Consider the following 27,441-nt stretch of genomic DNA (forward strand, 5'->3'; position numbering starts at 1 on the left):
AATACAAAAGGAAAGACAAGAATCTGCTTTTTATAACAAACATTAAAATAAAGCAAACACAAGACTGAAACTCTGTTTAGCCTTCCCACTCCTGTGGTTAGCCATTATATGAAAGGAAAATAGAGTCATATTCACAGGCCTTCACCCTCATCCAAAGCTGGTATAGGGACCATATCCGAAAAAGGAAATATGTAATATGAGTTACATCCTATTTAATACCCAGCATAATCTGAGTCTGAAGATTATACAAAGAGCCTACATGCAAAATCCAATCAGATCTGCTTTATTTCACTGTCTAATTTTGCTGGGCTGTTTTTTTCCCCCTATAGCCATACCTGGCTCAAATAGGAAATCTTCTGTTTTCCTTGCTGTAATCCTTAAAACAATCAGTGTGTAGTAATCAGAAAAAAATGGTTCTTCATAGAAGACTTCATAGAATTCCTATACTGGGTGACATTACATTATTAATAGGGCATTCTAATAAATTGTACTGATGCTTTAAATATTAAAGAAAAGGCAAATGCAAAGGAGCACCAAACGTATAATCAGACACTCATAAGAATTAATTGGATTTCCAAGATCTATTCACATCTTTGAAGATGTTTTCAAGAAGTTAAATTTTAGCTGGACTTCATTTAACCTGTGCTATCATGAGAGCCAGACTCACAAAGAGTTTCCCAGCCAAAATGATGGGAGAACATCATTATATCCCTGATATAGCATGGTGCCCCTTTCACACTTTATCTATGAAGGACCAAAAAAAGAAAGAAAGAAAGAAAGAAAGAAAGAAAGAAAGAAAGAAAGAAAGAAAGAAAGAAAGAAAGAAAGGAAGGAAGGAAGGAAGGAAGGAAGGAAGGAAGGAAGGAAGGAAGGAAGAAAGAAAGAAAGAAAGAAAGAAAGAAAGAAAGAAAGAAAGAAAGAAAGAAAGAAAGAAAGAAAGAAAGAAAGAAAGAAAGAAAGAAAGAAAACACCAAAAAATTCAAGTTACAAAAGGAGGAATCTGGGCCAGAGAGTTTATATCTATTCTTGCCTTCATGTGATTTTAATCACATAAAAGATCAGATGTCTGAATTTTAAAAAGCATCCTGTTCTTTCACACTTTATTCAGCTATTAAATTTTGGCACCACTCATTCTAAATGACTCTGGTTTACAACAACATAATAAAACAATATAAAACTAAAAGCACAATTAAAAGCAAAATTGAAAACAGGGCTAATATTTACAAATTAAAGCAAAAATCAAAGTTAAAACATTAGAAAAGCCAGAAACATTTACTATTAAGCATCTATTAACTATAAGGTAAAGGTAAAGGTTCCCCCGCACATGCGTGCTAGTCGTTTCCAACTCTAGGTGCTCATCTCCGTTTCAAAGCCGAAGAGCCAGCACTTGTCTGAGGACGTCTCCATGGTTGTGTGGCCGGCATGACTAGATGCCAAAGGCGCACGGAACACTGTTACCTTCCCACCGTAGTGGTCCCTATTCTTCTACTTGCATTTTTACATCCTTTCGAACTGCTAGGTTGGCAGACGCTGGGACGAGTAACAGGCGCTCACTCTGTTATGCGGCACTCAGGATTCGACCCACCAAACTGCCGACCTTCTGATCGACAAGCTCAGCCGTCCTAACCCACTGAGCCACTTTTCTGATTTGGCTGATCACATATACAGAAAAAAAATGTGGGAAAGCCATATTTTACTTCTCCATTTTAAATTTTTAATAAAGAATTAAAAGGGGAAGAAGACGACAAAACCCACTTTGCTTCTCCATCTGTTGCCTGCCTTTACTGACAGATGAACTTGCCATGAAGTTGTAATGTACTTTTGCATTTCATTTTGTTTCATTTCACTTCATTTTGAATAAATAAAGAGGACCATCTTAAGTATATTTATCAAAGATTTATGTTATGTCTGTTCTTTCTTGTAAGAACTTCATTTCAGCTCAAAGAAGATATGGAAGTAAAATATACCAAAAGGATTTTTTTTTTTGCTATAAAAACATCAACTCAGAACAGATCCTGAAGTCTGAGTTGGGTTGGTTACATTACCACCATACGACAAAAACAAACTAATCTCTAATTTTGCTATTTGCCATTTTAGGGATGCCAAGCAATGCATGAAAGTTAGTTGAAGCCAATAAAAGAGAGCATTAGAAGCTGAAGAAGCTTTTTGGATGAGAAGTGAAATGTCTTCAAGGAAAAACAAAGTCCAGTTGCCTTTTGAAAAAGCATCTTTGGAATAATCATGACCTGGATGACTAAGAATCTCCATAGACATCATCCATGCTCGCATTGACTCAGTTAACTGAAGGTTTTGTCCTGGAGGGAGCTGAAACTATATTTCCACATACATTTCAATTTGCATTATTTATATTTCTCCCAGTTTTGTTATTTGTTGCCTTATTTTAAAAATTACAATTATACTTAAATGTGACTGCTTGCCATTAGCATGTTGTGTTATAAAGTGTTGAAAAGGCTAGTCTTTTACAATTTAAATAAATTACTATAATCATCCCAGTACGAATTCTGGCAACACAAGAGGCAGCAGAATATTCAGACAAAAATTGTGTGCAATGTGTTGGCTACTAGGTAGGCAAAGCATATCATATCTGATCAGATGCAAACAATGTCAGGCTTCCTGTAATTGTACCACCATACCACCACATGATGAGATATGACTGCCTGAATACAGTCTGTCCGACCTTATTTACACTGCTCAGACAAAGTTTCATAACCCCCCCCCCCCGGTGTACCCTCGCTAGAACGTAGTTTAGGATTTTTATGCTGTCTGCAAAAAATCTTCTGGGAGAAGACTGCATAGGTGGCTACAGAAGCCTGTGCATATTCTGAAGTTCAAGGCGGTGTACCTTGGGATCTGCACGTTGCCATGGAAATGTCCTCATACAGTGCAGCATTTTGACACAGGCGGTTTTATTGCAAGCAGCTTGAATACCACTCAGATCAAAATGTCTCAGTAGCTCACCACAATTACCACAGCAATGGACAGACAATTCAAGCTGTGTGGTTACTGGATCCCCATCATTCTGAAAGCTTTCAGTTCTAAAACACCCAAGAAATCCTTTTTAAAAGAAAAATCTCATAAAGGATCACAAAACCCAACATCTATTAGGGGCACTACTGATTTGTCTGCCTAGTGCAGCATGTTCTCAAAGGTTTTACCTTTCAGATATGTTTAGGTAAGTCTGATGCTGGTGAATGGCTGTGTTCATGAATCATGCTTAACCAGGTCACTTGTAAATCTAGTTGCAAATCTACAGCATGTGAAGCTGGGCTGGTTTAACCTAATGATTTGTGACTTAGCCTGAAGTGCAAACTCAAGTCATTTGGCTGGTTAATATTTCTATATATTATCCAAATGCGTAACAGTTTAAATCTATAACTAGGTTGAATATGTTGTATGAACAGTGCTGTTGTATCCACACAGGACAGCATTTCATTTCTCATGTTCACTTTTTCCTTATCTTCTTTAAAGTGGGACCTACTATTATTAGGTCCTATGGTTTGTCCCATAGCCAGCCAGATGTTTAGATTGGATTTGGCATTTTTATTCACCTATCGAATCCTTCCTAAGGACCTGAAATAGGCAGACATTCTTATTTGATGGTGTTAAGGTTGCTCCAAGTGAAACTGCCTTTTGCAGTTGACTGATGGTGATTTTGTCAATGCTAATGGCACTCAAGTGGTGCAGATATTTTGGGATTGCACCCAAGAAGCTTAACATTATTGATACAATACTTGCTTCCTTTTGATAGTTTCTCCAGTTCTTTCTCTTCTGTTTACTGTCTCCAGTATTGCAATGTCCACTATCCAAAATTATTTGTCTTTTTATCAACAATGTTTAGGTTTGGGGTGTTATGTGGCAGGTGTGTGTCGGAATTCTGAAGTCTATTTTTTTTAGCTTTTTCATTTTCTATTGCTTTATCTATTTTGTGGTCCCTCCAGTTCTTGCTTGCAGACAAATGATATCTCCTGCAGATATTCAATTCTTGCTACTTCGTCAGGCCATAGTTTGTAATCAAACTATGTTTAATTACATAGCTAACTAGGTGGTCTATTGTTTCTTCAGGTCAGTTAGGAGCTGATCTTTTCTCCCTCTGCTGTTTAAGCATTTTTTTTCTGCTCAAATGGAAAGAGCTTGTTTTCAACTAGATGTTTTTAGACTGCATCATCTACTCCACCAGTTAATAAGTAGAAAGTTGTTAAGAAGGTAATTAGTGTATAATTGGCTGGTGCTGCCACTTTTGTTGGATTTCTCATTATCATATAGGTTTTGCCAGATATTAACCAACCTTCAATTTTAACTCCTTGCAGTATGTTGTCAAATGCTTGGCAATGAGTCAGTGCAGATCAATCAGATATTTCAGCCAAAACCCATGCAGTTCATTTTCAATTGGTGCCAACCAATTCTTGATCTTCCTTGCCTTCTTCTCTACCATTTCTGCTGTAATTACAAGTTGCTTCATTTCAGCTTCTTTTTTCCATTCTCCACTTCCTTTATCCAAGCTGCATTCTTATCATATTTTTTGGGGGTTATCCTGTAGCTGTGTCCCGAACCGCACTGTTCGTTCTTTATCAGGTGTCGGCTGATTCATTGCAGTCTCTCCATTGATGGAGTGGTAGAAATATTCCTGATTTGACTGAAGTTGGAGATTTAGCCTGTGGTGTGCAATTTGAGCTTCATATTTGCCTGTTTTCTTCACTGTGGCTGTTATTTGTTGCTTTATTATTTCCAGTGCTTCCTTGATCTTCCTTATCTCTATTTCTCAATCAGATAGTTTTTGGTCTTCTTGTTCATCAGCTACTTTTCTTTCATTTGTTCTAGCCTGCTTGCATTTGATCTTAGCATGCTGATCTTATTTTCCAATCTGATTTCCATTTTGGCAGTGCACTATTTGGGGTTGTTTTTTCTTGTTTGTGATTTTGCATGCATGATCTTCAATTATAATTGCAGCTGTGTTATACATTACTAGTTGGTGGTTTCTTGTAATGAGGTGGTAGTTATCTTTGATATCATAGTATTGGCATCTTTTAATACTTGTGTGAGCTGGGAGTTTTGTAACAGGCTTTGATACAGGCCACCTTATTCTTTTGTTTCTATATTTCAAGGTAGTGCCTCACTGGGGGATTATTGCTGTCATTATTTTAAACTGCTTATTACCATATTCTCCTTATTTTTACTTATTGTTAGCCACACAGAGTTGCTGAAAGTTAGGCAACATATAAACTTGATTAATAAATATATAGCAGGTGATTTAAGTGTAAACACTATTTTGGCTTCCATGAAAGAAATCACCCACATCACAAGCCTACAAAACAGTGACATTATTACCCATATTCAAATGGATTTTTTTTAATTTAAAATGTTAGATTTCTCATTTAGTCTTCTGCTTGCCAAATGACAAAATCCAATGTTGTTCTTATCTCTTTAATTAGGTATCTTTGAAGTGGCAGTGAATTTTTGTCATTTTCATCTTATTTGTTGTATTCCTTTTAAAATAATATGGGAAGCTGTAACAGCAGTGGTAGAGTCATTTTTCCTACAGATCTAGAAGTGGTTTGTAGATAGGCTGGTACAGATGTAGAAAGGCAGGTATAGAAAGACACTATAAACTTCAGTTAAGACTCCTTTGCAATAATTTGCTGAATAAAAGGTAAGGTTACTAGAAATTGCAGAGAGATCGTTATGCATTAGTTCTCAAAAGCTTCCTTAGTGTTATGAAACTTCAAAAAAAAGACACTATAACTGAATTTTATATGACCAAAATATTTGCAAATTTAGTTTTAAAGACTGAAAAAAGAATGGACAACATAGCCTAACAATGGAATGCACTGAGCTGGCAAAAAAAGCCATTTGGATTCTCCATAAAAAAGAATTGTCTATAAAAATCCAGAAGAGCCAATGCAGTTTAGTGACTGAGGGGGGTCATACAAGTTCACCATTAGCCATGGAAGCTCAGTGAGTGATTTGGGGCTAGTCATTCTCTGTCAACCTACCTCACAGGTAAGAGAAAACAGAAGGAGAGAATGATACATACATCATTTTGACTTCCCAGAGGAACCATAGGATATAAATCTTAGAAATAAAGAAATGTATAAAATACAATTCAGAAAGTTATTTCTGCAGAACCATATTCCACCAAACTGAACAGTATGGGGCTTACTGGTGAAATGGTCATTCCTTCTTTAAATTTTGAAAACTTTATTTTATGAAATCTGTAAAGACTTTCTCGAGGCTAGCACTGTCTAGATGTGTTCAGACTACAGACCACACAATCTTCAGATATCACATTGCCTGGGAACAGTTGAAATAATAGTTTAAATACTAGATGCAATATATGGACAAGGAATTCCAGGAATAGCATGTCTACAGTGGTTCTTGCTGTTGAAAAACATGGTTCAAAGCCGAAAGGGCTGCTAGTTGCTTATGTCCTGTAAAAGACAGCCACACCTGTAAATTTAAATTCATGTTTTCATCATTGTTAAACCTATGTTGGCATAACAATGTGGGAAAGTACCTAATACTTAATCACACTATTTGTTTCTGTTCTTCTACACCAGGAGTCTTCAAACTTGGTCCTTTTATGACTTGTGGACCAACTCCAGAATTCCTCAGCCAGGTACGCTGGCTGAGGAATTCTGGGAGTTGAAGTCCACAAGTCATAAAAGGACCAAGTTTGAAGACCCCTGTTCTACAAATTAGCTCTCTGGGCTCCCAAACCGAGAAATTCCTCACCTTGAATCCATTTAATCCATTGATGGTATCAGGAGTTCTCTTTGGAATTCCTTGCAGGCAATTCATCAACTCAACCACATAGCAATAGCACCTCCTTAGGTACTTTCTACATAGCTTGAATCTTAAATATCACCTAAACAAGAAGTCATGGATTTATTTGTTTAGTTACTTGCTGTGAATGAAATCAAAATTCCTGCCCTCTCTTCTCAGAAGCACTTGTTTTATCATTAGAGATGTTACCTTATTGCATTAAGTATGATTCAGTAGGTAGTGTTGATGTCTAGATAGAAATTTCAAAGGCTTATTCCTGCCCAGCTATTTCACAATGTTCTATTTTCCTAGAGAAGGATAAATGCTAATATGTGAAATTCACTGACAAGGAAATATATATTGTTAAATTTGAGATGAAGACAGACTGACATTGATGACCAAGCAGCTTCATCATCAAAACTCTGCAATTAACTGAGTTTTCAACGTTTATCAGTTTTCATGTTCATGGATGGAATGTTCTCCTGGCTCTGCAAATACAGTTGGAAATTTTTGACCTCTTTGTAACAGAGAAATCCATCAAATCATTTTCGATTCCTAGTGAACACATAAGGTAAAGGTAAAGGTTCCCCTGCACATGTGTGCTAGTCATTTCCAACTCTAGGGGCCAGTGCTCAAAGCCGAAGAGCCAGCATTTGTCTGAGGACGTCTCCGTGGTCATGTGGCCGGCATGACTAGATGCCAAAGGCGCACGGAATGCTGTTACCTTCCCACCATAGTGGTCCCTATTTTTCTACTTGCATTTTTACGTGCTTTCGAACTGCTAGGTTGGCAGAAGCTGGGATGAGTAACAGGCGCTCACTCTGTTACGCAGCACTCGGGATTCGACCCGCCAAACTGCCGACCTTCTGATCGACAAGCTCAGCGTCTTAACCCACTGAGCCACCGCGTCCCTATAGTGAACACATAGATAGATCCTAATAAAACATCTTAGTTGACCATAAGTATTTGAAAAGTATCTTCTTACCATTCAAATTAAACTGGCTTAATAGCCATTATAACTCTTGAATAGCTGTGAAAAATGCAACATTTTTGAAATCTGTTGTACTTATTCAATTATTTTTTATGACTAAAATGATGTTTTATGACCATTCCAGGATATGCTTAACAGAAAACATTAAGCAGAGAGTAACTGAGAGAACCCAGCTCAGTGAAACAAGCTCAGTGAAACAGATCTAAGTTTTTGTCCCTGCTATAAGGTATGCCATAGTGAGCTTCAAGGGGTATTGCCTGCTTTAGGCAGAATAGACCAACATTGCTTTGTAGGGGATCAGATGCATGCCTGCTTACTCGTGTTTGATTTATAAATAGGTAATTATCATTAAAATCTGTATCCTGCCAACATTTTCTCATTTCAAATGAAACAAAAGCCTGCACTGTTGATTCTGAAGCTGGTAGAATATATGTATACAGAACTTATTTGTAAAAAGGAAACACAATCCAAAAGAGACATTAACCCGGCATTTCTCTTTGAAAAGCCTTTATTCTTATGATTTCTAGATTTAAATAGTCCTACCCCATGCAATTTCCCCCTTCAAACATATGGTAATGTAAATGTTGCAACTAAATAGTCTTCCATTTCTGCATAGGCAAAGCGGATAGATGAAACAAGATGGCTGGGTTTGAAGTTCTATTAAGTAGATGATCAGATACAGTGAGAAACTCCAGAGGAATCATATTCTTTGAAACTAAACTCCAACAGAGATGGACAGCATCCCCTGTGCTGAACAGCTGTTCAGAGAGAGTTATGCTTGCATTCATATTGTTTAACCTGCCCAAGGCAAACCTTTAAAAACAGAAATGTTGTATCAAGATTAAAGTGATCAGACCTAAAATTTTGACAATTAATATGATCAGATCACATGTTCGCTTTTGAGGTATTACTAATTTTTATTTGAAAATATGAAGATAAAAATTGTTCACAACATTGGACAATGTTCCAATGCTCCAAATTATTACCAATAATAGTTACTCTGCAGTAAGATGGGCAGCCAATAAAATAATTAAGTACATAAATAAATAAAAATAAATAAATAAGTATAAATAAATAAATAAATATGTATGAATGAATGAATGAGGGATGGACAGGAGGATTATGAATATTTGCAAGAGAGAGGCTCCTCCCTCTAGATCAGACATGTCAAACTCATGACATTACATGATGTCCTGTGACGTATCTGAGCTTTTTTCCCATTGCTGGCAATGGGGTGGGTGTGGTTTCCTGATGATGCGTTCGGCCTGTGGGCCAGCAGTTTGACAGCCCTGCTCTAGACATTCATCACACAATGAAGCTGAGTTGATTTGGTATTATCTCCCTGCATACATAGGTTCTCCTCTGGGGACCCCAACCATAGTCCAAGCACAGAATAAAACAACAAATGTAATGAAAAATGAGAGAATGAACTTATGATACTGACTGATCAGAACATGAATTCTTCCACATATTGTACTTCATGGGAGTAAGAGTCACTGAATTTGACATGGGTTCAAAGTATTTCCAGAACTACCTTCTTTCTCCAGTATGGACCCACCTGACTTGTGCAAAGTACAGATAGTCTCTCGACTTACAACAGATCGTTTAGTGACTATTCAAAGTTACAAAGTTGAAAAAAGTGACTTATGACTGTTTTTCACACTTACAACCATTGTAGCATCCCTGAGGTTATGTGACTGAAATTTGAACACTTGGCAACTGGTTCCTATGTATAACGATTGCAGTGTCCTGGGGTCAGGTGATCCTCTTTTGCCACCTTCTGACAAGCAAAGTCAATGGGGAAGCCAGATTCACTTAACAACTATGCCACTAACTTAACAACTGCAGTGATTCACTTAACAACTGGAGAAAGAAAGGTTATAAAATGGGGCAAAATTCACTTCACAAATGTCTCAATAACAGAAATTTTATGTTCAGTTGCGGTTATAAGTCAAGGATTACCTGTATTTATTTCTGGAAATAGTAAAAACTGAATTCTTCAAGAGAACCTATCATGAGTGAAAGAATTTCTATGTATAATCAGTGGACCGTACTGTATTTCTGATCTGTTATTTTGCATTGGTATTTCATATTGGCATACATTTTTAAAGGTTTATTTTTTATCATAGATGCTTTGTTATATTGTTGCATTTTGTTGTAAACATCTGAGAGTCATACTGATTGCAGTGAAGATAAATCAAACTCAGTGAGAAATATTAAAAGTAGGCTAGTATAATATAAGTCATGCTTGCTGAGTCCATATTTCTTTAAAGTATTTTTTACCTCTTTGTGAGAATCTGTCTATTTGTATGAATGTATGAGACTATATGGGTCTGTGAGAATGGTTCCTGTATGCATATACAAAAGGGGTTCAATTACTACTACTACTACTACTACTACTACTACTACAGTGTGTATTTGTGTGTGTGTGTGCAGTATTTTAAAGGCAATTAATTTTACTCTGTAGTCATTAATTCAATTAATATTAAGTGAATTTCCCTTTCTTTAACTTACCCTTCTTTGGTTGTAGACTCTAATCATTGCATATGTGCAGAGATTTATTTGCACATGCAGGGGTGGTTATATGCATGTTATATGCAAATTTGTTGTAAGAAAAAAAAATCCTGAGCACTGACTCCATTGGGAGTTGGAAACCATAAAGGATAGGATAAAAACACTGGTCATTATATGGGACTTTTGTATTTGTTTATACTACTGTAACCTTCTAGCTATTAAAGCTAACTTTTTAAAAAAGGTTATTACTTTTCCTTGTAGATGCAACTGTCTTAAATACAAGGAGCCATTCCTTTTGGATAAGTCCAGTATGAGCCATGAGAGAACTTCTTAGTTCAAATAATTTGATAAGATTCAAATTATCACATTTTTTTACCATCCTGCTATACTACAAATACATATAGATTAATGATTTCTTGTCCAGTCCCAGAAATGTAAGGTTTTAAATCAAAGTGATTAAACTGAACATCTGTGTTATGATTTAACTATTACAAAAGACAGGGTTTTATGTTAGATTTCAAGATTGCAAGAGGTTTTATTTTCATGAAAACTTGAACTTTATTGGAACCAAGGGAGTACTGAGTCTTAGTGATCACATTTGGACCTTCTGTAAGATTATCTCTTCCCAAATGTTATATTTCCCAATGGTACACCCACTGTTGCTGAAATCATGTCCATCACTTTTACTGCTGGTTGACAACTTCTTCTCTTTTCTTCCATCATTAGAGACTTTTCAGAAGAGCTGAGTTTTTGCACAATTTGTTCAAAATAAGATAGGCCAATTGCTTGTATTTTGAGTGAGAACTCTTTGTTGATTAATCTAAAGGTACACCTTCCAGGTAAAGGTAAAGGTAAAGGTTCCCCCGCACATGTGTGCTAGTCATTTCCAACTCTAGGGGCCAGTGCTCATCTCCATTTCAAAGCCGAAGAGCCAGCGCTTGTCCGAGGACGTCTCTGTGGTCATGTGGCCGGCATGACTGGACACCAAAGGTGCACGGAACGCTGTTACCTTCCCACCATAGTGGTCCCTATTTTTCTACTTGCATTTTTATGTGCTTTCGAACTGCTAGGTTGGCAGAAGCTGGGACGAGTAACAGGCGCTCACTCGTTACACGGCACTCGGGATTCGGCCCGCCAAACTGCCGACCTTCTGATCGACAAGCTCAGCGTCCTAACCTACTGAGCCACCGCGTCCCTCGCACCTTCCAAAACCTAGTTTAATATACCAATCTGGTCACAGAGAAGTATTACTGATGTAATAAACAGATATAGTAACTAACATCCCTTTGTTAATCCATTTTCCATCTTCCTATTTCTTCTACTAAACTTGTTGCCTGTCTTTAAAACGATAGACTAAAAAGACCAACAATCCACTAAAAAGACAAACATTGCTGAATTTCTTTTGATTAACAATACTAGAGCCACCCTGAATACACCTAATCCCAAATTCTGTGTTCAGAAATGACATACCATGACTTCTAATTAAAATGTCTCTGGTATCACCTTGCTGCATCTGTTGCCTTCTACAGAACCGTGGTGCTCTTTTGTTAAAATCAGTGATTCAACTTTGCTTTTGTGAATCCAGTAATGAAATTGTTCATAACCTATAATTTTTGATAAGTCTTTAAAAGGGAGATAATAAAAGGAGAAGCCTCCAGTCCATGGAACATTAGCCTCTTTCATTCATCATTAAAGATAAAAAGTACAAAACTCTTGATATTAAGTAAACATCATTTTAAAGGAAAGAGACAGCTGATAGTACTTCTAGCTGCAGAACCAGAACTGATGAAATAGAAACCACCATCTCCCAACAGGGTAACAGTTTAACAGCTTCTGAAAACACTATAACAAATTTACAAAAAACATTCAAATGTTACAAACAAAGCTTATGTATCTGGAAGTTTAAAACACAAAGGAGTAGCATACTTTCCTGCCTGAGTAGGGGGTTGGACTAGAAAACCTCCAAGGTCCCTTCCAACTCTATTATTACTATTATTGATCATTGCACAGTCAGCCAGATGTTCAGACTGGATTTGGCATTTTTGTCTACCTATTGAGTCCTTATCAAGGACCTGGGATAGGCAGATGTGGATGTTTGATGGTGTTGTTGTTGTTGTTATTATTATTATTATTATTATTATTATTATTATTATTATTATTATTATTATTGTTGTTGTTGTTGTTGTTGTTGTTGTTGTTGTTGTTTGTTGTTGTTATTGTTATTAAACTTTTATTGATAAAACATGAAACTCAGTCAACTGAAAACTTAAATTGACGCATTAATGGTTGACACGGGTTGCTGCCAGCATCCTAGGTATCAACCAGCTATCTCCTTAAAATGTAAGATGTTCCGAGTAGCGCAGTTTTTTGTAGCTTTCCTGGAGTTATTGCAGGAAGCTGCAATTTCTTGATGTAATTTGTAAAGTTTTTGGACATAGTTTCCAGTGCCCCGATGACAATGGGTATCACTGTTATGTGTTTCATCCATAATCGCACAGTTTTGATGGCCAGGTTGCGGTATTTTGTAATTTTTTTCAGTTCTTTTTCTTCAACTCTGGCATCTCCTGGTATAGCAATATCAATCAGATGTACGCTTCGGTTCTCTACAACAGTGATATCTGGCGTGTTGTGTTCCAAATGGCGATCTGTCTGTATTTGGAAGTCCCACAAGATCTTCACCCTCTCATTCTCGACAACTTTTTCCACCCTATGTTCCCATGACTTTTCGGACACAGGCACGTTGTGTTTTTTACACAATGCCCAGTGGATTTGTTTAGCAACTTGGTCATGTCTAGTTTTGCTGCACTCACATATTAAATGTGAAACAGTTTCAGCTTTGTCGTTGCGAAGTCGGCAATTTGGATTGTCAGTAGATTTTTGTATCTTCACTTTCATGGCATTAGTTTGTAGTGCTTGTTCTTGAGCAGCCAGTATTAAGCCTTCTGTTTCTTTCTTGATGGTTCCCATCTTAAGCCATGCCCATGTCAAGTTGTTATCACATTTTCCTTCAATGTTTTCAAATGTTGTCCATGCAAAGCTTTGGTTTTCCATCTATTTAATCTATCATCCAGCCGTTTTTCCTTATATTCTGCCTTTGTTTCTGTTATTTTGATAATGCTCTCTGTTTTCACAGCCTGCAGCAATTTTTCTGTACTTTGATTCACATAGTCATTCAAACTTCATTTTTCTTCTTCTACAGTTTGGTGGATTTGCAGTAGCCCTCTGCCCCCTATTCTTCTTAGCAGGTACAATCTGTTGATGTCACTTCGTGGATGTAGAGCATGGTGCATGTTCAAAAGTTTACGTGTTTTCCAGTCTAGGTATTCCAATTCGGCCAATGTCCAGTTAATAATTCCAGCTGGGTAGCGTATCACTGGGACTGCCCATGTATTAATGGCTTTAATTATATTTCCAGCATTCATCTTTGATTTTAGTATTTTGCGGACTCTCCTGATGTATTCCTTTTGTGTTGACTCTTTGACTTTTCCATTCAAGATGTTATCTGTTTCCAATATGCCTAGGTATTTGTACCCATCATCCTTTGCTAGTGCTTTCATAATACTTCCATTTCCCAGTTCTATTCCTTCAATTTTTCCTATTTTGCCTTGTTGCATGGATAATATAGCACATTTTACAAGTCCAAAGTCAATTCTGATGTCGCTGCTAAACAGTTGAACTGCATTGAGTATTGATTCAAGTTCAGTGTGACTTTTTGCATACAGTTTTAAGTCATCCATGTATAGTAGATGGTTTATCTTGCCATGCTGGCTTGAGATGTGGTATCCCAGTTTTGTGTTTCGTAATATTATTGACAATGGAATTAATGTGATGTTGAACAGTAGTGGTGAAAGTGAGTCCCCTTGGAAGATTCCTCGTCTGATGTTGATTTCACCAATGTTCTCCCCATTTGTTTTCTATTTTTGCATATTTGCTTTCAAAAATGTACAGATGTTTTTGTTGATTCAAAAGTTTTCCAAACACGCATTAATCCAACTGTGGGGTAATGAGTCAAATGCTTTCTTGTAATCAATCCATGCCATATTTAAATTTGTTTTTCGTCGTTTTGCATTTTTAAGTACCATTTTGTCAATGAGCAGCTGATCTTTTGTTCCTCTTGATTTTTTATAATTTCCTTTTTGTTCTGCTGGATACAACTTGTTTTCCATCAGATGATTGAATACTGAATTTGCCAGTATTCTTGTAAAAAGTTTGAACATTGTTAGCAGACAAGTTATTGGGTGGTAGTTGCTTGGTTCTTTGCTCTTTTCAGGGTCTTTCATTATCAAGTATGTTCGACCAGCTGTTAACCATTCTTTACTTGTGGCATTTTGAAGCATTTCATCAAACTGAGTGGCCATGCGGTGATGGGGGCTAGTGAGGTGTTTCGACCAGTATCCATGTAGCTCGTCCAGACCAGGTGCACTCCAGTTCTTGACCTTCTTTACTTATTTTGCAACCATATCAGTGGTTATTACAATATTCTCCATTTTGTTTAACGTTGCTTGTTTTTGGATATCTTTGATCCAGGAGGCAGTTTTATTATGTTCCACTGGGTTTTCCCACAGTTCTTTCCAAAAGTTTAAGGTTTTTTCTTTATATGGTAGAACAGTAGTTTGGACTTTATTTTCATCAAGTGACCGATAGAAGAGGTGCTGGTTTCTTCTGAACTGGACGTTTTCATGATATTGTTTTATTCGTCCTTCATATCTTTCAAATTTTTTTGCTGTTGCTATTACACACTGTTTTATGTTTTCCATGATTTCTGTTATTGTTTTTTCCTCCAGGTTATATTTTTTGTATAAACTATTTTTCAGCTTTTTCATTATTATTATTATTGTTATTGTTGTTATTATTATTGTTATATTATCATCATTATTGAAAATATGAAAAAAGAGAAATCCTATTATTTAATTGAGACCTTCTGGTATGACATATCTGATTTACCAATAGAGAGGACTCATTAAATTCCACCTCCATCATCATAGACATTCCTGGCCATTTAATTATCAACCCAGGAAGCCATATTTTACTGTGCTCATGAACAAGGGGAGATTACATGGATTGTTGGTTAAAATCAATTAAAGAGCTTTTCTGACTACAAAAGGAATAATGAAAAAGATGCCTAGAAAAGAGATCCTCAGTATTATACCAAGTATCCAGATATTGTTTGTATTTGCTATTAAAGCACTGTGATATTTTAAAAAGATTGAAACTGAAAAACAATTACTCACCTAATAATTTTGAAGGGGAAAATGTGGTATTTGGTGGTGGTTTTTTATTGTTTTACTTTTTTCTGATATTTTAAAAAAATGTTTTGGTTTTGAGCATTATTATTTCCCTCCTAGTTCTCATTTTCTTTTTTGGAAAAGCAGAGAGATTATGTCAGTCAACACAGATGAAAATACAGATTCATTTGATACTTAAATTAAAGATAAATGTGCAGATGTTACCACTGAGTTACTTTTGCAATTATGAAAAAGGTTTGGAATGTGTATATTTTTAATATTGTCCTTTTAACATTTTGTATATATTTCCTTGAATTATATTCCCCAATCTTGTCATGTGGAATATACATGCAACCATAATAAAAGGAAACAAAGTTTTACTGCATTTAAAGAACTCCAAGGAGATTTTTTTTACAAGAAATGTGCCCAATGGATGAGGATAAGTATTTGCTGCAGAAAGAATGGGATTAATTAGTAAATTTACAAAAATAAAGTGGAAGTGCCCATATTAATAAAAACACATTTCTTTCCATGCTGCTAGTGACAGAATGAGAAAGATCTCCCCCCCCCATTTTTAGTGGTTCTAGAAAAATTATATTTTGGGTTATATTTTTCTTAAATCTGGTACCACTACTATATTTTATGTCTTTCTAAACAACTTTTCCTTTATTCCCATTTTTCAATAAGTAAGTTCTTCATCTTTGTTTATAATATATGGATTTAGTGTAGAAAAATGCAATTGCAATATCTGATCATACTGCAGATGCAGTTTCTTTGCAACGGGGCAATTGTTACAAAATAGAGAATACTTGGTGTTTAGATATTTCCTGGCTAAGAAATAAAAACAAAACAAAGCACAAGGAAGCTTTACAAATAGAGTAATATGAATGGGGATTCAACAATGTCTTGTGTTAATGATTGGAAATATGTAACATACATATTGGGCAAATCATTTTATATGCTGCACGTAAAGGAAAGGAAATAACATTTCCAAGAAGAAAAATTAATTGAATTTTCTACTCAGTCCTCTCTTAAATTTTTCAAGGAACTGCAAAGTTCTAAGTAAAAAACTGATTTCTACTAACATAAATTATGCATTAACATGTCTAAGGTTTGATTATTTTGGAAAGAGAAGGGACACTTTGGTATATTGATTAAACAGCAGCAAGCCCTGAATATTATTCAAATGATTTGGGGCACTCATAATATATACAATTCCTGAAGAGATAAACTACAAATTTTACAAGTTTTAATCAAATTCTTATAAAAATATAGCCTCTTCTTCTCTCAATGGGATATTTCATTTCAACAAAATGAGTACTTGTTGAAGCTGTTCAGACGGAAGATGACTGATTATATGAGGAACACTAAAGTCTCAGAGGATGGATGGTTTTCCTATAGAACAAAATGAAGCCTGTACAGATTTCTACATTTTAAAATGTTTATATCTTGATCACATCATATCTGTATGTGTTATTCTATCAACTTCTATTACTCTTTTTAAAACCACAATACATATAGACTTACATATTTCACTAATGAACATAAATGTTAATATACAATCTGGAATTCTCGCTAACTGACTATAGAAAGTATGACATGCTTAATAATTCCAATCGAGCATGATTTATTTATCATAAGGGTCTGAAGATCTGAAAGTATTAGTGAACTTTGTAGTTCTAAATAATGCTAGCTATACTGCAGACTGTACAATTGAAAAAAATTCTATAATTTGTCCCTGATTCCCCCAGAGAATTCTGGGAATTATAAACTGTTGATATTATGAATCTTTTGATCTTTCAAAAAAATAGTGTATTAAATAGGCTCTTTGCACAGAGATACGAAAGTATCTTTGCCATATTATTATTCTATAATCCTGAAGCAGCTATCAAGACAGACCTTATGGCAACTCACTCTCCTCTGGAGTTCCACTGAAGCTACAATTTATTTGTTGTTGTTAGCTGCAAAGTCGTGTCTGACCCATCGTGACCCTATGGACAACGTTCCTCCAGGCCTTCCTATCCTCTACCATCTTCTAGAGTCCATTTAAGCTCACGCCTACCGCTTCAGTGACAATTTATTGAGACAGCCACATATTCAAAATTATGTTACCATCCAAGTTATCCAGGGAACACCAGATTGAACCAAAAATGTTTGAAGCAAAGTATGATTGGTATGATGTAATATTTAAATGGTGGGAAATGGACTAGTCCATCCTTGCCATAAAATATGTGTTTAGGCCAGCCACTGTTTCTCACTGAACTTATCTCACAAAATTGTGCTAAGAGATAAATTGGATGAGATAAAGTATGCACACTGCCTTAAACTCCTGGAGAAAAATATTTAAATAAATAAAATGAAATTGGAGACCTATGCAAAGGTAACCTGGATGTACATAAAAATACAGATAACCTGGATGTATATAAAATATACTTTCAGTATCCATAGTTCTATAGGATTTGATCTCCCATGCAATAAATGCACTTTCTGAGGGAGCCAGCAAATGCTTATAACTATATCTGCCACATGCTGAAATATGTAGAAACAAGTTAATCAATGATAAAAATATTGTTCATCAAACCCTCTAAGGGTTTAGATTTCTTGTCACTTGATATCTGGTCATTTTAAACTGGAAATCCAAGGACATTCTGCAAGCCAAACTCTACCATACATCTTGCCCTCAACCCAATAGCATCCTTTGGAAGAAGACCTCTTTCAAACATCTTAGCCAAGATCTTCCTTCAGGTAAGCCAGCTCAAACTTTGTAGGTCTTTAAGAATTAATATTTTAATCTCCCTGCAACTAATCTCCATACAGATCAGTTGAGACTTTGGCTCACAGCCCAGTTCATATAATACTTTTCTAACACAATCCTCAGTGCAAGCTACAGAAAAAAAGGAGAGAGATTACAGCTCTAGTGTGACAAATACTGTAATTGATCCTAGTTTAGAGCTCTTACATAATTTCCTAGTAGCAACTGTTCGGTTTCTTCCTCTTATAAATCATTTGCTTTTTTCTGAATCCACTGGAATCAATCTAGTTTCAAGTTCATTGCTTTTTAGCTTACTCTTACTTTTGTTCTCTGCCTTTTAACATCAGAAGAGCTAGTACATCGTAGTCACTAGTATAGCAACAATTATGTGACCTTTGTGTTCCCTAGTATATCGCAATAATAAATCACAAAATTGCCTTTGATAAACCAGCATTTTTCAGGGGTCCCTTAAATGACTGATTCTCAGAGAAAGATGAGCTTCAGGATATCTCTGGAAACTACTATGCTTACAGAGCCAGTCTCCAACTCAAAAATTCTCACAACCCTAGGATCTAATTCCTGAAACTCCACAATTTGGATTATCTTACACTAACGCTAGGAGGTACAGTATGTATATATACATACACATATAAAATTTAAAGGCACCAAAATGTCAGCTTGTAATGAACATTTCTGTGGGAATAATTTACTTGGGAGCTGCTATTACTCCTAAGTAGCACTGCATTTTGAGCAAGAATGTGGATTAGCTAAAGTGGAGTGGAGAACTGAGAGAACATTAATACAAAATTGTGTGGGGAAATCAAACATTTTCAGTCTTTGGGGGAGTGGTCTAGCCAGAATTTTGACTTTTCTATGTCTATTATCTAAGTTCAACAGTAACACCTTTGTTTTTTTAAGTCATGAGTGGGATTGATTGTCTTTGCTGGCTTCCATCTGCTATTAATGTCTTCTGCTTCTCTGATCACGATCATTAGACAAGGTTCATTTGTTTTGACCTACTAGAATAAGATACTAACATTGAACTTCAGCTCTCATCTATATTAGAAGAAGGATAACGTTAATGTGTTTTCAATGACTACCTTAAGGATTCTCAAATAACATATGCAAAAGTATTTTGGATGAATTCAGACATGCTATAAAACCATTATTTTATATGGGGTTGCCTGCAGTCTGTCTTTCCAGAAATTTCTAACAAAGCAGAGCTGTTTCTCTTTTAGTCTTAACTCTATTTTCCCTTATTAAGAGCCATGGTGGTGCAGTGGTTAGAATGCAGTACTGCAGGCTACTTCTGCTGTCACCCGGCTGCCAGCAGTTTGGCAGTTCGATTCTCACTGGCTCAAGGTTGACTCAGCCTTTCATCCTTCCGAGGTTGGTAAAATGAGGAACCAGATTGTTGGGGGCAATATGCTGACTCTGTAAACCACTTAGAGAGGGCTGTAAAGCACTGTGAAGAGGGAATATAAGTCTTATTGCTATTACTATTAAATTATTACATAGTTTATTTTATCATTTGTTTCAGTGTCATGATTACTTCAACTGTCTGTATAAATATTTATATTTATATGATTTATAGAATTGTATTCCACAGTAGTTCAGTCTGTTAGTCCTTGAGAAACATTTGAGAGTTTACTGTTGATCAAAATATGCATTTTATCGTACATTTACTAGATGCTATTGAAGAAATATGAATCAGAAGATGTTTTTGTTTCACAAAGTACAGTTTAGAATAAATGAATATATATCAGTCATGAAATCACTTTATTTGGCAGAAAATCTGACTTTGTTAAAGCTAGCATAGCTTGAGACGGACCCAATTTCCCTTTCAGCATTCTGAAAACAATATAACAATCCTAGTACATTTGCATGAAAAATGAATTTGCAAGAATAATTATTCACACAAAATGTAGCATAGTATTAAAAATGATGTTAAGGAAAAATGGAAAAAATATAAGGAATTATGATAACAGGGATGGTATTACAGGGTAAAGACCTTACTTTAAAGAAGGAATTTATCTTACAACATTTGGTTATTTGCTTAAGTGTAGCACTTCTCTAGAATCTCTGTATGATGCCCTTTATGAGTGTTTGTGTGATTATCCGAGGACACCAATATTCTTCCATAACTGATTTTTTTCCCTTTTTCTTTTTTTTATTGAAAAGTTTTACAAAATTGTAATAATAAACCCCCCCCTCCCCATCAACACTCCCCCCTTCCCTCCCCCCCAGGACTTCCCAAAGCAGAATACAGGGTATTACATATAGCAATCTTATGCAAACATATGCTAAATATCTATTACAATGTTAACAAACCTTCCACCCTTTAACTCCCTTATAACAAAACTAAAGTAATTATAATAACACTTCTATAATTGTTAAGAATTATTCATATGCTATTTGAAACTTTTTAGTCCCATATTTGTTCTGAATATAATCAATCCATCTTTTCCATTCCAAAATATATTTTTCTTGTGACTGTTCTTTCAAATATGCTGAAACCTTTGCCATTTCAGCTACGTCCATTACTTTAAGTATCCATTGTTCTATTGTAGGTAAATCTTCTTTCTTCCAATGTTGCGCCACCAACAGTCTGGCTGCCGTTATTAAGTGTAACATTAATTTAGTTTCTATAACAGTAGAATCCAAAATAATCCCCAATAAGAATAGCTATGGAGTAAATCTTATTTTTTTCTTGAAAACTTTCTGAAAAATCCACCATATTTTTATCCAAAAGGCTTTAACATTTTTACATGTCCACCATATATCATAATAAGTTGCCTCTTCACTACCACATCTCCAACACTTAGGTGGCTGATTTGGATACATACATGCTAACTTTTTAGGATCTAAATGCCATCTATAAAACATCTTGTAAAAATTCTCTCTTATGTTTTGTGCTTGTGTAAATTTTACATTTCTAACCCAAATTTTTCCCCAAGTATCCATCATTATGGGCTCTTGAATATTCTGAGCCCATTTTATCATACAATCTTTAACTAACTCCGATTCTGAATCAATCTCTATAAGAGCATTATATAACCTTTTTATATGCGATTGACTTTGATCTTTAATTTGCTTTATCAAATTTTCATCAACGTTTATTATACCAATTTTCTGATCTTCTATCCATCTAGCTTGTAATTGTATAAACTGAAACCAAGTCTGTACTATCTTTTCTTCCTTTAAAACATTTAATGGTTTCAGTTTCAAAATATTCCTTTCCATCCTAAGAAGTTCTTTATAAGTAATCACATCTTGTTTCTGCTCCACATTTATATTTCCTATTGCAACTTGGCCCGCAACTTGGGAGTCCTCCTAGACTCACAGCTTTCTTTAGAAGATCATATAGTAACTGTGACTAGGGGGGCCTTCGCCCAGGTTCGCCTGGTGCGCCAGTTGCAGCCCTATCTAGGCTGGGATGCCTTGCGTATGGTCACTCATGCGCTCGTGACCTCTCGGTTAGACTACTGCAACGCTCTCTACATGGGGCTGCCCTTGAGGACCACTCGGAGGCTCCAACTGGTGCAGAATGCAGCCGCGAGAGTCGTGTTGGGAGTCTCCCAATACTCCCATGTTACACCTTTGCTCCGTGAGCTGCATTGGCTCCCAGTTGTCTTCCGGGTGAGATTCAAGGTGCTGGTAATGACCTTTAAAGCCCTACATGGCATGGGTCCGGAGTACCTTAGGGAGCACCTGCAGCCGGCATCAACTTCCCTCCGCCCAGTGCGCTCCCACAGAGAGGGCCTCCTCAGGGTGCCACCGGTCAGAGAATGCCGACTGGTGACCCCCAGGGGGAGGGCTTTCTCTGTGGGTGCGCCAGATTTGTGGAACCGTTTACTGGTTGAGCTCCGGATGGCTCCCGACCTCTGCTCCTTCCGACGTGATCTAAACACCTATTTGTTTGAACAAACCGGCCTGGTCTGATGGGTTTTTATTATTGTTTTTAATGTATTGTAATTTATTGTATTGCATAGGGCATTATGTTTAATCTTTTCTTAATTTTTGTATCTTTGTATTTTAGTATTTATTGCCCTGTTCACCACCCTGAGTCCTTTGGGAGAAGGGCGGTATACAAATAAAATAAAATAAAATAAAATAAATAGAAAATAAATAAATGTCTAGGTATTGCCCATATAGGTATTTTATTATTTAATATATATTGGTACTTTTTCCAAACTCGGAACAAAGCGTTCCTTAAGATATAAGTCTTAAAAATATTAACCACCTTTTTGTCATAAAATAAATACGCATGCCATCCATACAATAAATCATACCCCTCAATATTCAATATTCTTTCATCTGTTAAATTGAACCAATCACTAATTGTTGATAACACAACTGCATCATAATATAATCTCAAATTGGGCATCTTCAAACCCCCTCTCTCACGTGCATCTTGCATTATTTTAAGCTTTACTCTCGGTCTTTTCCCTGCCCAGATAAATTTATTAATACCTTTTTGCCACTCATTTAAATTTGCATCTTTCTTAAGTATTGGTATCATTTGGAAGAAAAATAAAAATTTTGGTAAGACATTCATCTTCACGGCTGCTATTCTCCCCAACCAAGACAATTGCAATTTTTTCCAAATATCAATCTCCTTTTGTACTTTTTGCCATAACAATTCATATTTGTTTTTATATAATTTCACATTCGATGCTGTGATATATACCCCCAAGTATTTAACCTTTTTTACTATTTCAAATCCTGTTGATTTTTCTAATGCTTCTCTTTGTTTTATAGTCATATTTTTTGTTAATATTTTAGTTTTTTGCTTATTAACTTTAAATCCAGAAACTTATCCATATTGTATTATCACATCCAGTAATTCTAAAACCGATTGAGTAGGTTGAGTTAAAGTAACAACCAAGTCATCTGCAAACACTCTCAATCTCTAATCTTGATGCCTAATTTTAATTTCCTTTATCTTATTTGATTCACGTATTTTAATCAATAATATTTCCAGTGTTAGAACAAACAACAATGGTGATAAAGGGCATCCCTGCCTTGTTCCTTTTTCAATTTTACAAATTTCTGTTAAATTACCATTAACAATTATTTGTGCCGTTTGCTTTTGATATATTGCTTTAATAGCCTGTAAAAATAATCCCCAAATTCCATCTTTTCTATTACTTTCAATAAAAATTGCCAATTCAATTGATCAAAAGCCTTCTCTGCATCTAAAAATATCAATGCAGCAGAGACTTGGTTGTTTCTTTCCAAATATTCCAATAAATTAACAATTTGTCTTACATTGTACTTCATTTGTCTACCAGTTATAAACCCCGACTGATCATTATGTATCACTTGTTGCATTATATTCATTATTCTATTTGCCAATACTTTAGCAAATATCTTATAATCAGTGTTTAAAAGAGATATTGGTCTATAATTCTTTGGTTGACTAAGATCTTGATCCTCCTTTGGAATCAATGTTATGAAAGCTGTTCTCCATGATAGGGGCACTACTTACCCAAGTTGAATTGTTCTAAATAAGTCCTTCAAAGGCTCCACCATTTCTGACTGCAAATTTTTATAATAACTAGCTGTCAATCCATCTGTCCCTGGTGATTTACCCAATTTCAACTGTTTAATTGCTAAAATAATCTCTTCAGAAGTTATTAACTGATTCATTCCATCCCGCTGCTCTTGAGTAACCTTAGGAATATTCACTTATTGTAAATATTTATCTATATCTATACTTTGAATTGTATCACTTGCATATAATTTAGAATAAAATTCTGAAAATACCTTTCTGATAATATCTTGTTGATAAACCTTTTTACCTTTATATTCTATTTTCTCTATCGTCCGAGACTTTTCCGATCCGGTGTGTTTCCAGGCTTTGGGGGAGCTCTCACCCTTTAAGACCCAAAATAAACACTCTGGGGCTCTAGGGGAGCTCTACCCCTACCTGGAATCTCCCCTTCCCCTCTTCGCCCAAGGGGAAGGGTTTTCAACCGCAGAGCAGCTGATTGTCAGCTGCTCCGTGGCTTTAACGGAGTCAGAGGGCTGGCGGTCGATTTCGACCATCCTCACTGCTGAAGCGCCACCCGGAAGTCCTCATTTTCCCCCTTTTTCTTAATGGAATACACAATGTATGTTGCTTCTTTGGAAAAGACTCTTTGACAAAGAATTTTTTAATTATCAGTAGATTTCACATTAGAGAAATCCTAACTAGAAATAAAGTTAATAAGCAAGGGTTACACATTAGCTATCTCCTAAAAGAGAGACCAAGAATTAGAAATGATAGCTAGAAAAGAAATATGGAAATACCAATAAGACGTCAAAAGATGATTACTGTGAAACTAAGTGAAAACTTTTAATGTAGGTAGGCCCACAAGTTTACCCACAAGGATACAATCCAGGGTACTTTATTAGGGCAAAGAATTTAAATTGTGTGTCATCCAGTCCAAACACAGAAGTTAAGTGCAATAATGTTGCAGTTTTTCCTCAAAAGGCTGCTGATGGATAACTTTCACTGCTTGAAGATGGCAAGATAAATCTAGAGGTGGAAGGCAGATAGTATAGCCTTCCCAAAACATCTGAATTTGCCCCTGAGGCAGCCAACACAGTTGACCCAATAGCACGGGTGAACATGAAACATCAGGGAAAAATAAAGATAAGATTTTTTTTCCCTGAGGTGCTTCTATTTTTTCTCCCATATTCAAAAACTTTAATCTGGAGAACAGCTTCAATACCAGATATAAGAATATGAGTATATGATTCATTAATTTTAGAATACAGGTGTTTTTTTTTCTTAGATTCTACAAATCGATCTCACTGGACCACAAAATGTAAGTTGTACTGGAAGAGACAGCTAGTCCTGGCTCATAAAAAGTGTATCTATGAGATTAGTATTTGGCATTTTAAATATGAATAAATCCATTAATTGAGAAAATCCATTAATTAATGGTTTTCTCTCTCCCTCAGGAAGCAGACTTGTTGCTCCTCCAAAGGAATGATAACAATAAAAAAGAATCTCCAGCTTTTCAAAGTCAACAAGTCCCAGATTGCATTTTTCACATCCAGTATTATTTTAACAAAGCATATATTTGCTTGAATTTTAGCCACATTGATCCAATAATTAAATCGAAATATTTATTGTAGCTATGGACCAGTGTATTGATAAATAAAGTTTTCTTTTAATTTGGAAATTTAAGTAAACATTTTTTTCTTCAATTAGCATGATTTAACTATTTATGTGTATAAAATGTTTTCTGTGCAAAGAGCCAAATCAGTATATTCTTGATCAGTATATGACAACAATCGGTGATTAGGATGCTTGGAAAGATTCATTGCCAGATGAGGCCTTTTCATCATATTTAAAATTTTGCATTTCAGTGTTTTTCTCAGAAGGCTGAGAAGTAAAATAGAAGGATTAAAATATGCATGCTGTTTTTATAAATACACTGACTTTGGTATAAATCAAAAGGTAAAGAGTTTGATTATGGGTAAAAATGACCCTTTAATCCCATGCACAGTAATTCTGAAATCTAGCTTGGCGTGCTTCACAAGACACACAGATATCATGTGCAAAGGGCTGCTTCTGGCAGCTTGCAAAAAATAATTAGCCAGATTAAATAAAACTGTCATCATACTGACTCAGGTAGACTGAGTTGACTCAGCGCATCCATGACCACATACCATTTGTATTGACAGGCCAGAAAAACTTCTAACTCTAGTCCATCCTGTATTCTGCACTTTAGTCATGCTGGCTGAACATTATGGAAGCTAATGTTCAATATCTGAGGCCACCAGATTGCAGACAACTGCCTTACAGGCTAATAGCAGTCACTGGTTCTGTGCTAGCAGCCCTAGCCGTACAAACTCAGAGAAGAAAACGGCTTCTTATTCACCATCCTGGATTTGAACACTGCTATCCTATAACACACTTTCATTGATAATATTAGCTTCCTCCACCATTTACTCCCACATTCCATTCATTCCTCTCTAGAATTCAACCACGGCATATTATAGTTTTCCTCAACCTGATTATTGAATAGCAACTCCTCTTAGCAGCAGCCAGTACAGCTAATGGCCACATTGGGTGGAAGCTGTCACTCAACATCTCTGGAAGGCTTGAAGTTGGGTAAAGCTGGCATCCCGACTTATTTTCTCTCTCTTTGACACAAATGGATTCCACTTTTCCCATTCTTGATTGCTTATCCAAAAGACGCCCTTGGCTCATTCAACACAAAACCTGCTTATTTCCTACCGGCTCATTTAATTTCACCAATGCCCTGTTTCCAAACGCATCACAGGGCAGAAAAGCTTTCACAAAAGGGGTGAACTTCTCCCAAGCCAGCGGCCTTTCCCCGAAATGTAAGCTTCCTCATTTTTAGTTCCATTCACAGTGGTTTTCACGGCTGTTGAAGCTGCAACAGTGGGAGATTGAAATGCACCCTGATGTAGACCACAAGGAAAGGATGATGAGCTTTACTGAAGATGGCCTTTCTCTCACCCTATTTTTTTTTCCTTTCTAACCCTCAGCCAAAAATGGAGAGCCGAAACAAAACAAAAAAGCACATCGGAGGGAGGACAAAACTAATCCTCCTACTCTACTGTGAGGCTCAGGGGTTTTAGAAGGAGGGCACCTGTTTGAAGGAAGTTGGTGCCTTTCATTCCAGGGAAAGGAGTTTGGGCTGCAGGTACCCTATTACTTGTAAGGTAGGCCACCTCCACTCCAGCGGGCCCGGATCTCCTGCCTGCCCGATTCCTCTCCAAACCGCGGACAGGTCCTCCCACCACCCCTTGTCCCCTTTCCCCCCAAAGCTTACCCGCCTCTTCCTCATCGAAGCTGTTCATGCAGGGGAAGTAGATGGCCAGGGCTTCGAAGGAGGCGGACAGGCTGAGGCGACTTTGCGAACGCTCCATGAAGAGCCCCGCGCCGGGGGCGCCGCCGGGGGCTTCGGCCGCCGCCTGCGATTTGGCCAGCTTCGACGCCCCATTCTTCACTCGGAGTACAGCCCGCGGCGTCTTGGCTGCTGAGGGGGGGCCTCGGGGAGGTGAGAAAAGGCTGGCAGGAGGAAAGGTAAAGCGAGTCAAGACGGGAGGGGCGGGGGAGAGAGAGACGGCGAGAAAATTGGAGCCGGGACCCAGGCGGCGATGGAGGGGATGGAAAGAGAGGCAGAAACGCCGGCGGGGAGAGAGGGAGGGGG

The 27,441-nt window shown here is 36.6% G+C and overlaps 1 protein-coding gene across 2 annotated transcripts in view; it reads right to left on the reverse strand.

Moving 5' to 3' along the window:
- Window positions 1-27,157, reverse strand: part of RIMS4 (regulating synaptic membrane exocytosis 4) — a gene marked incomplete at both ends in the record, with an annotated part of 93,737 nt that extends 66,580 nt beyond the window's left edge. For both annotated transcript variants that reach the window (XM_081325959.1, XM_081325958.1), the window contains one exon: window positions 27,061-27,157. In XM_081325959.1, coding sequence (XP_081182085.1) covers window positions 27,061-27,157 — 97 coding nt within the window. The remainder of the gene's footprint in view (window positions 1-27,060) is intronic.
- Between the last annotated feature and the right edge of the window lie 284 nt (window positions 27,158-27,441).

The sequence above is a fragment of the Vipera berus genome (assembly GCF_964194415.1).
Source record: "Vipera berus genome assembly, chromosome: 3".
NCBI lineage: Eukaryota > Metazoa > Chordata > Lepidosauria > Squamata > Viperidae > Vipera > Vipera berus.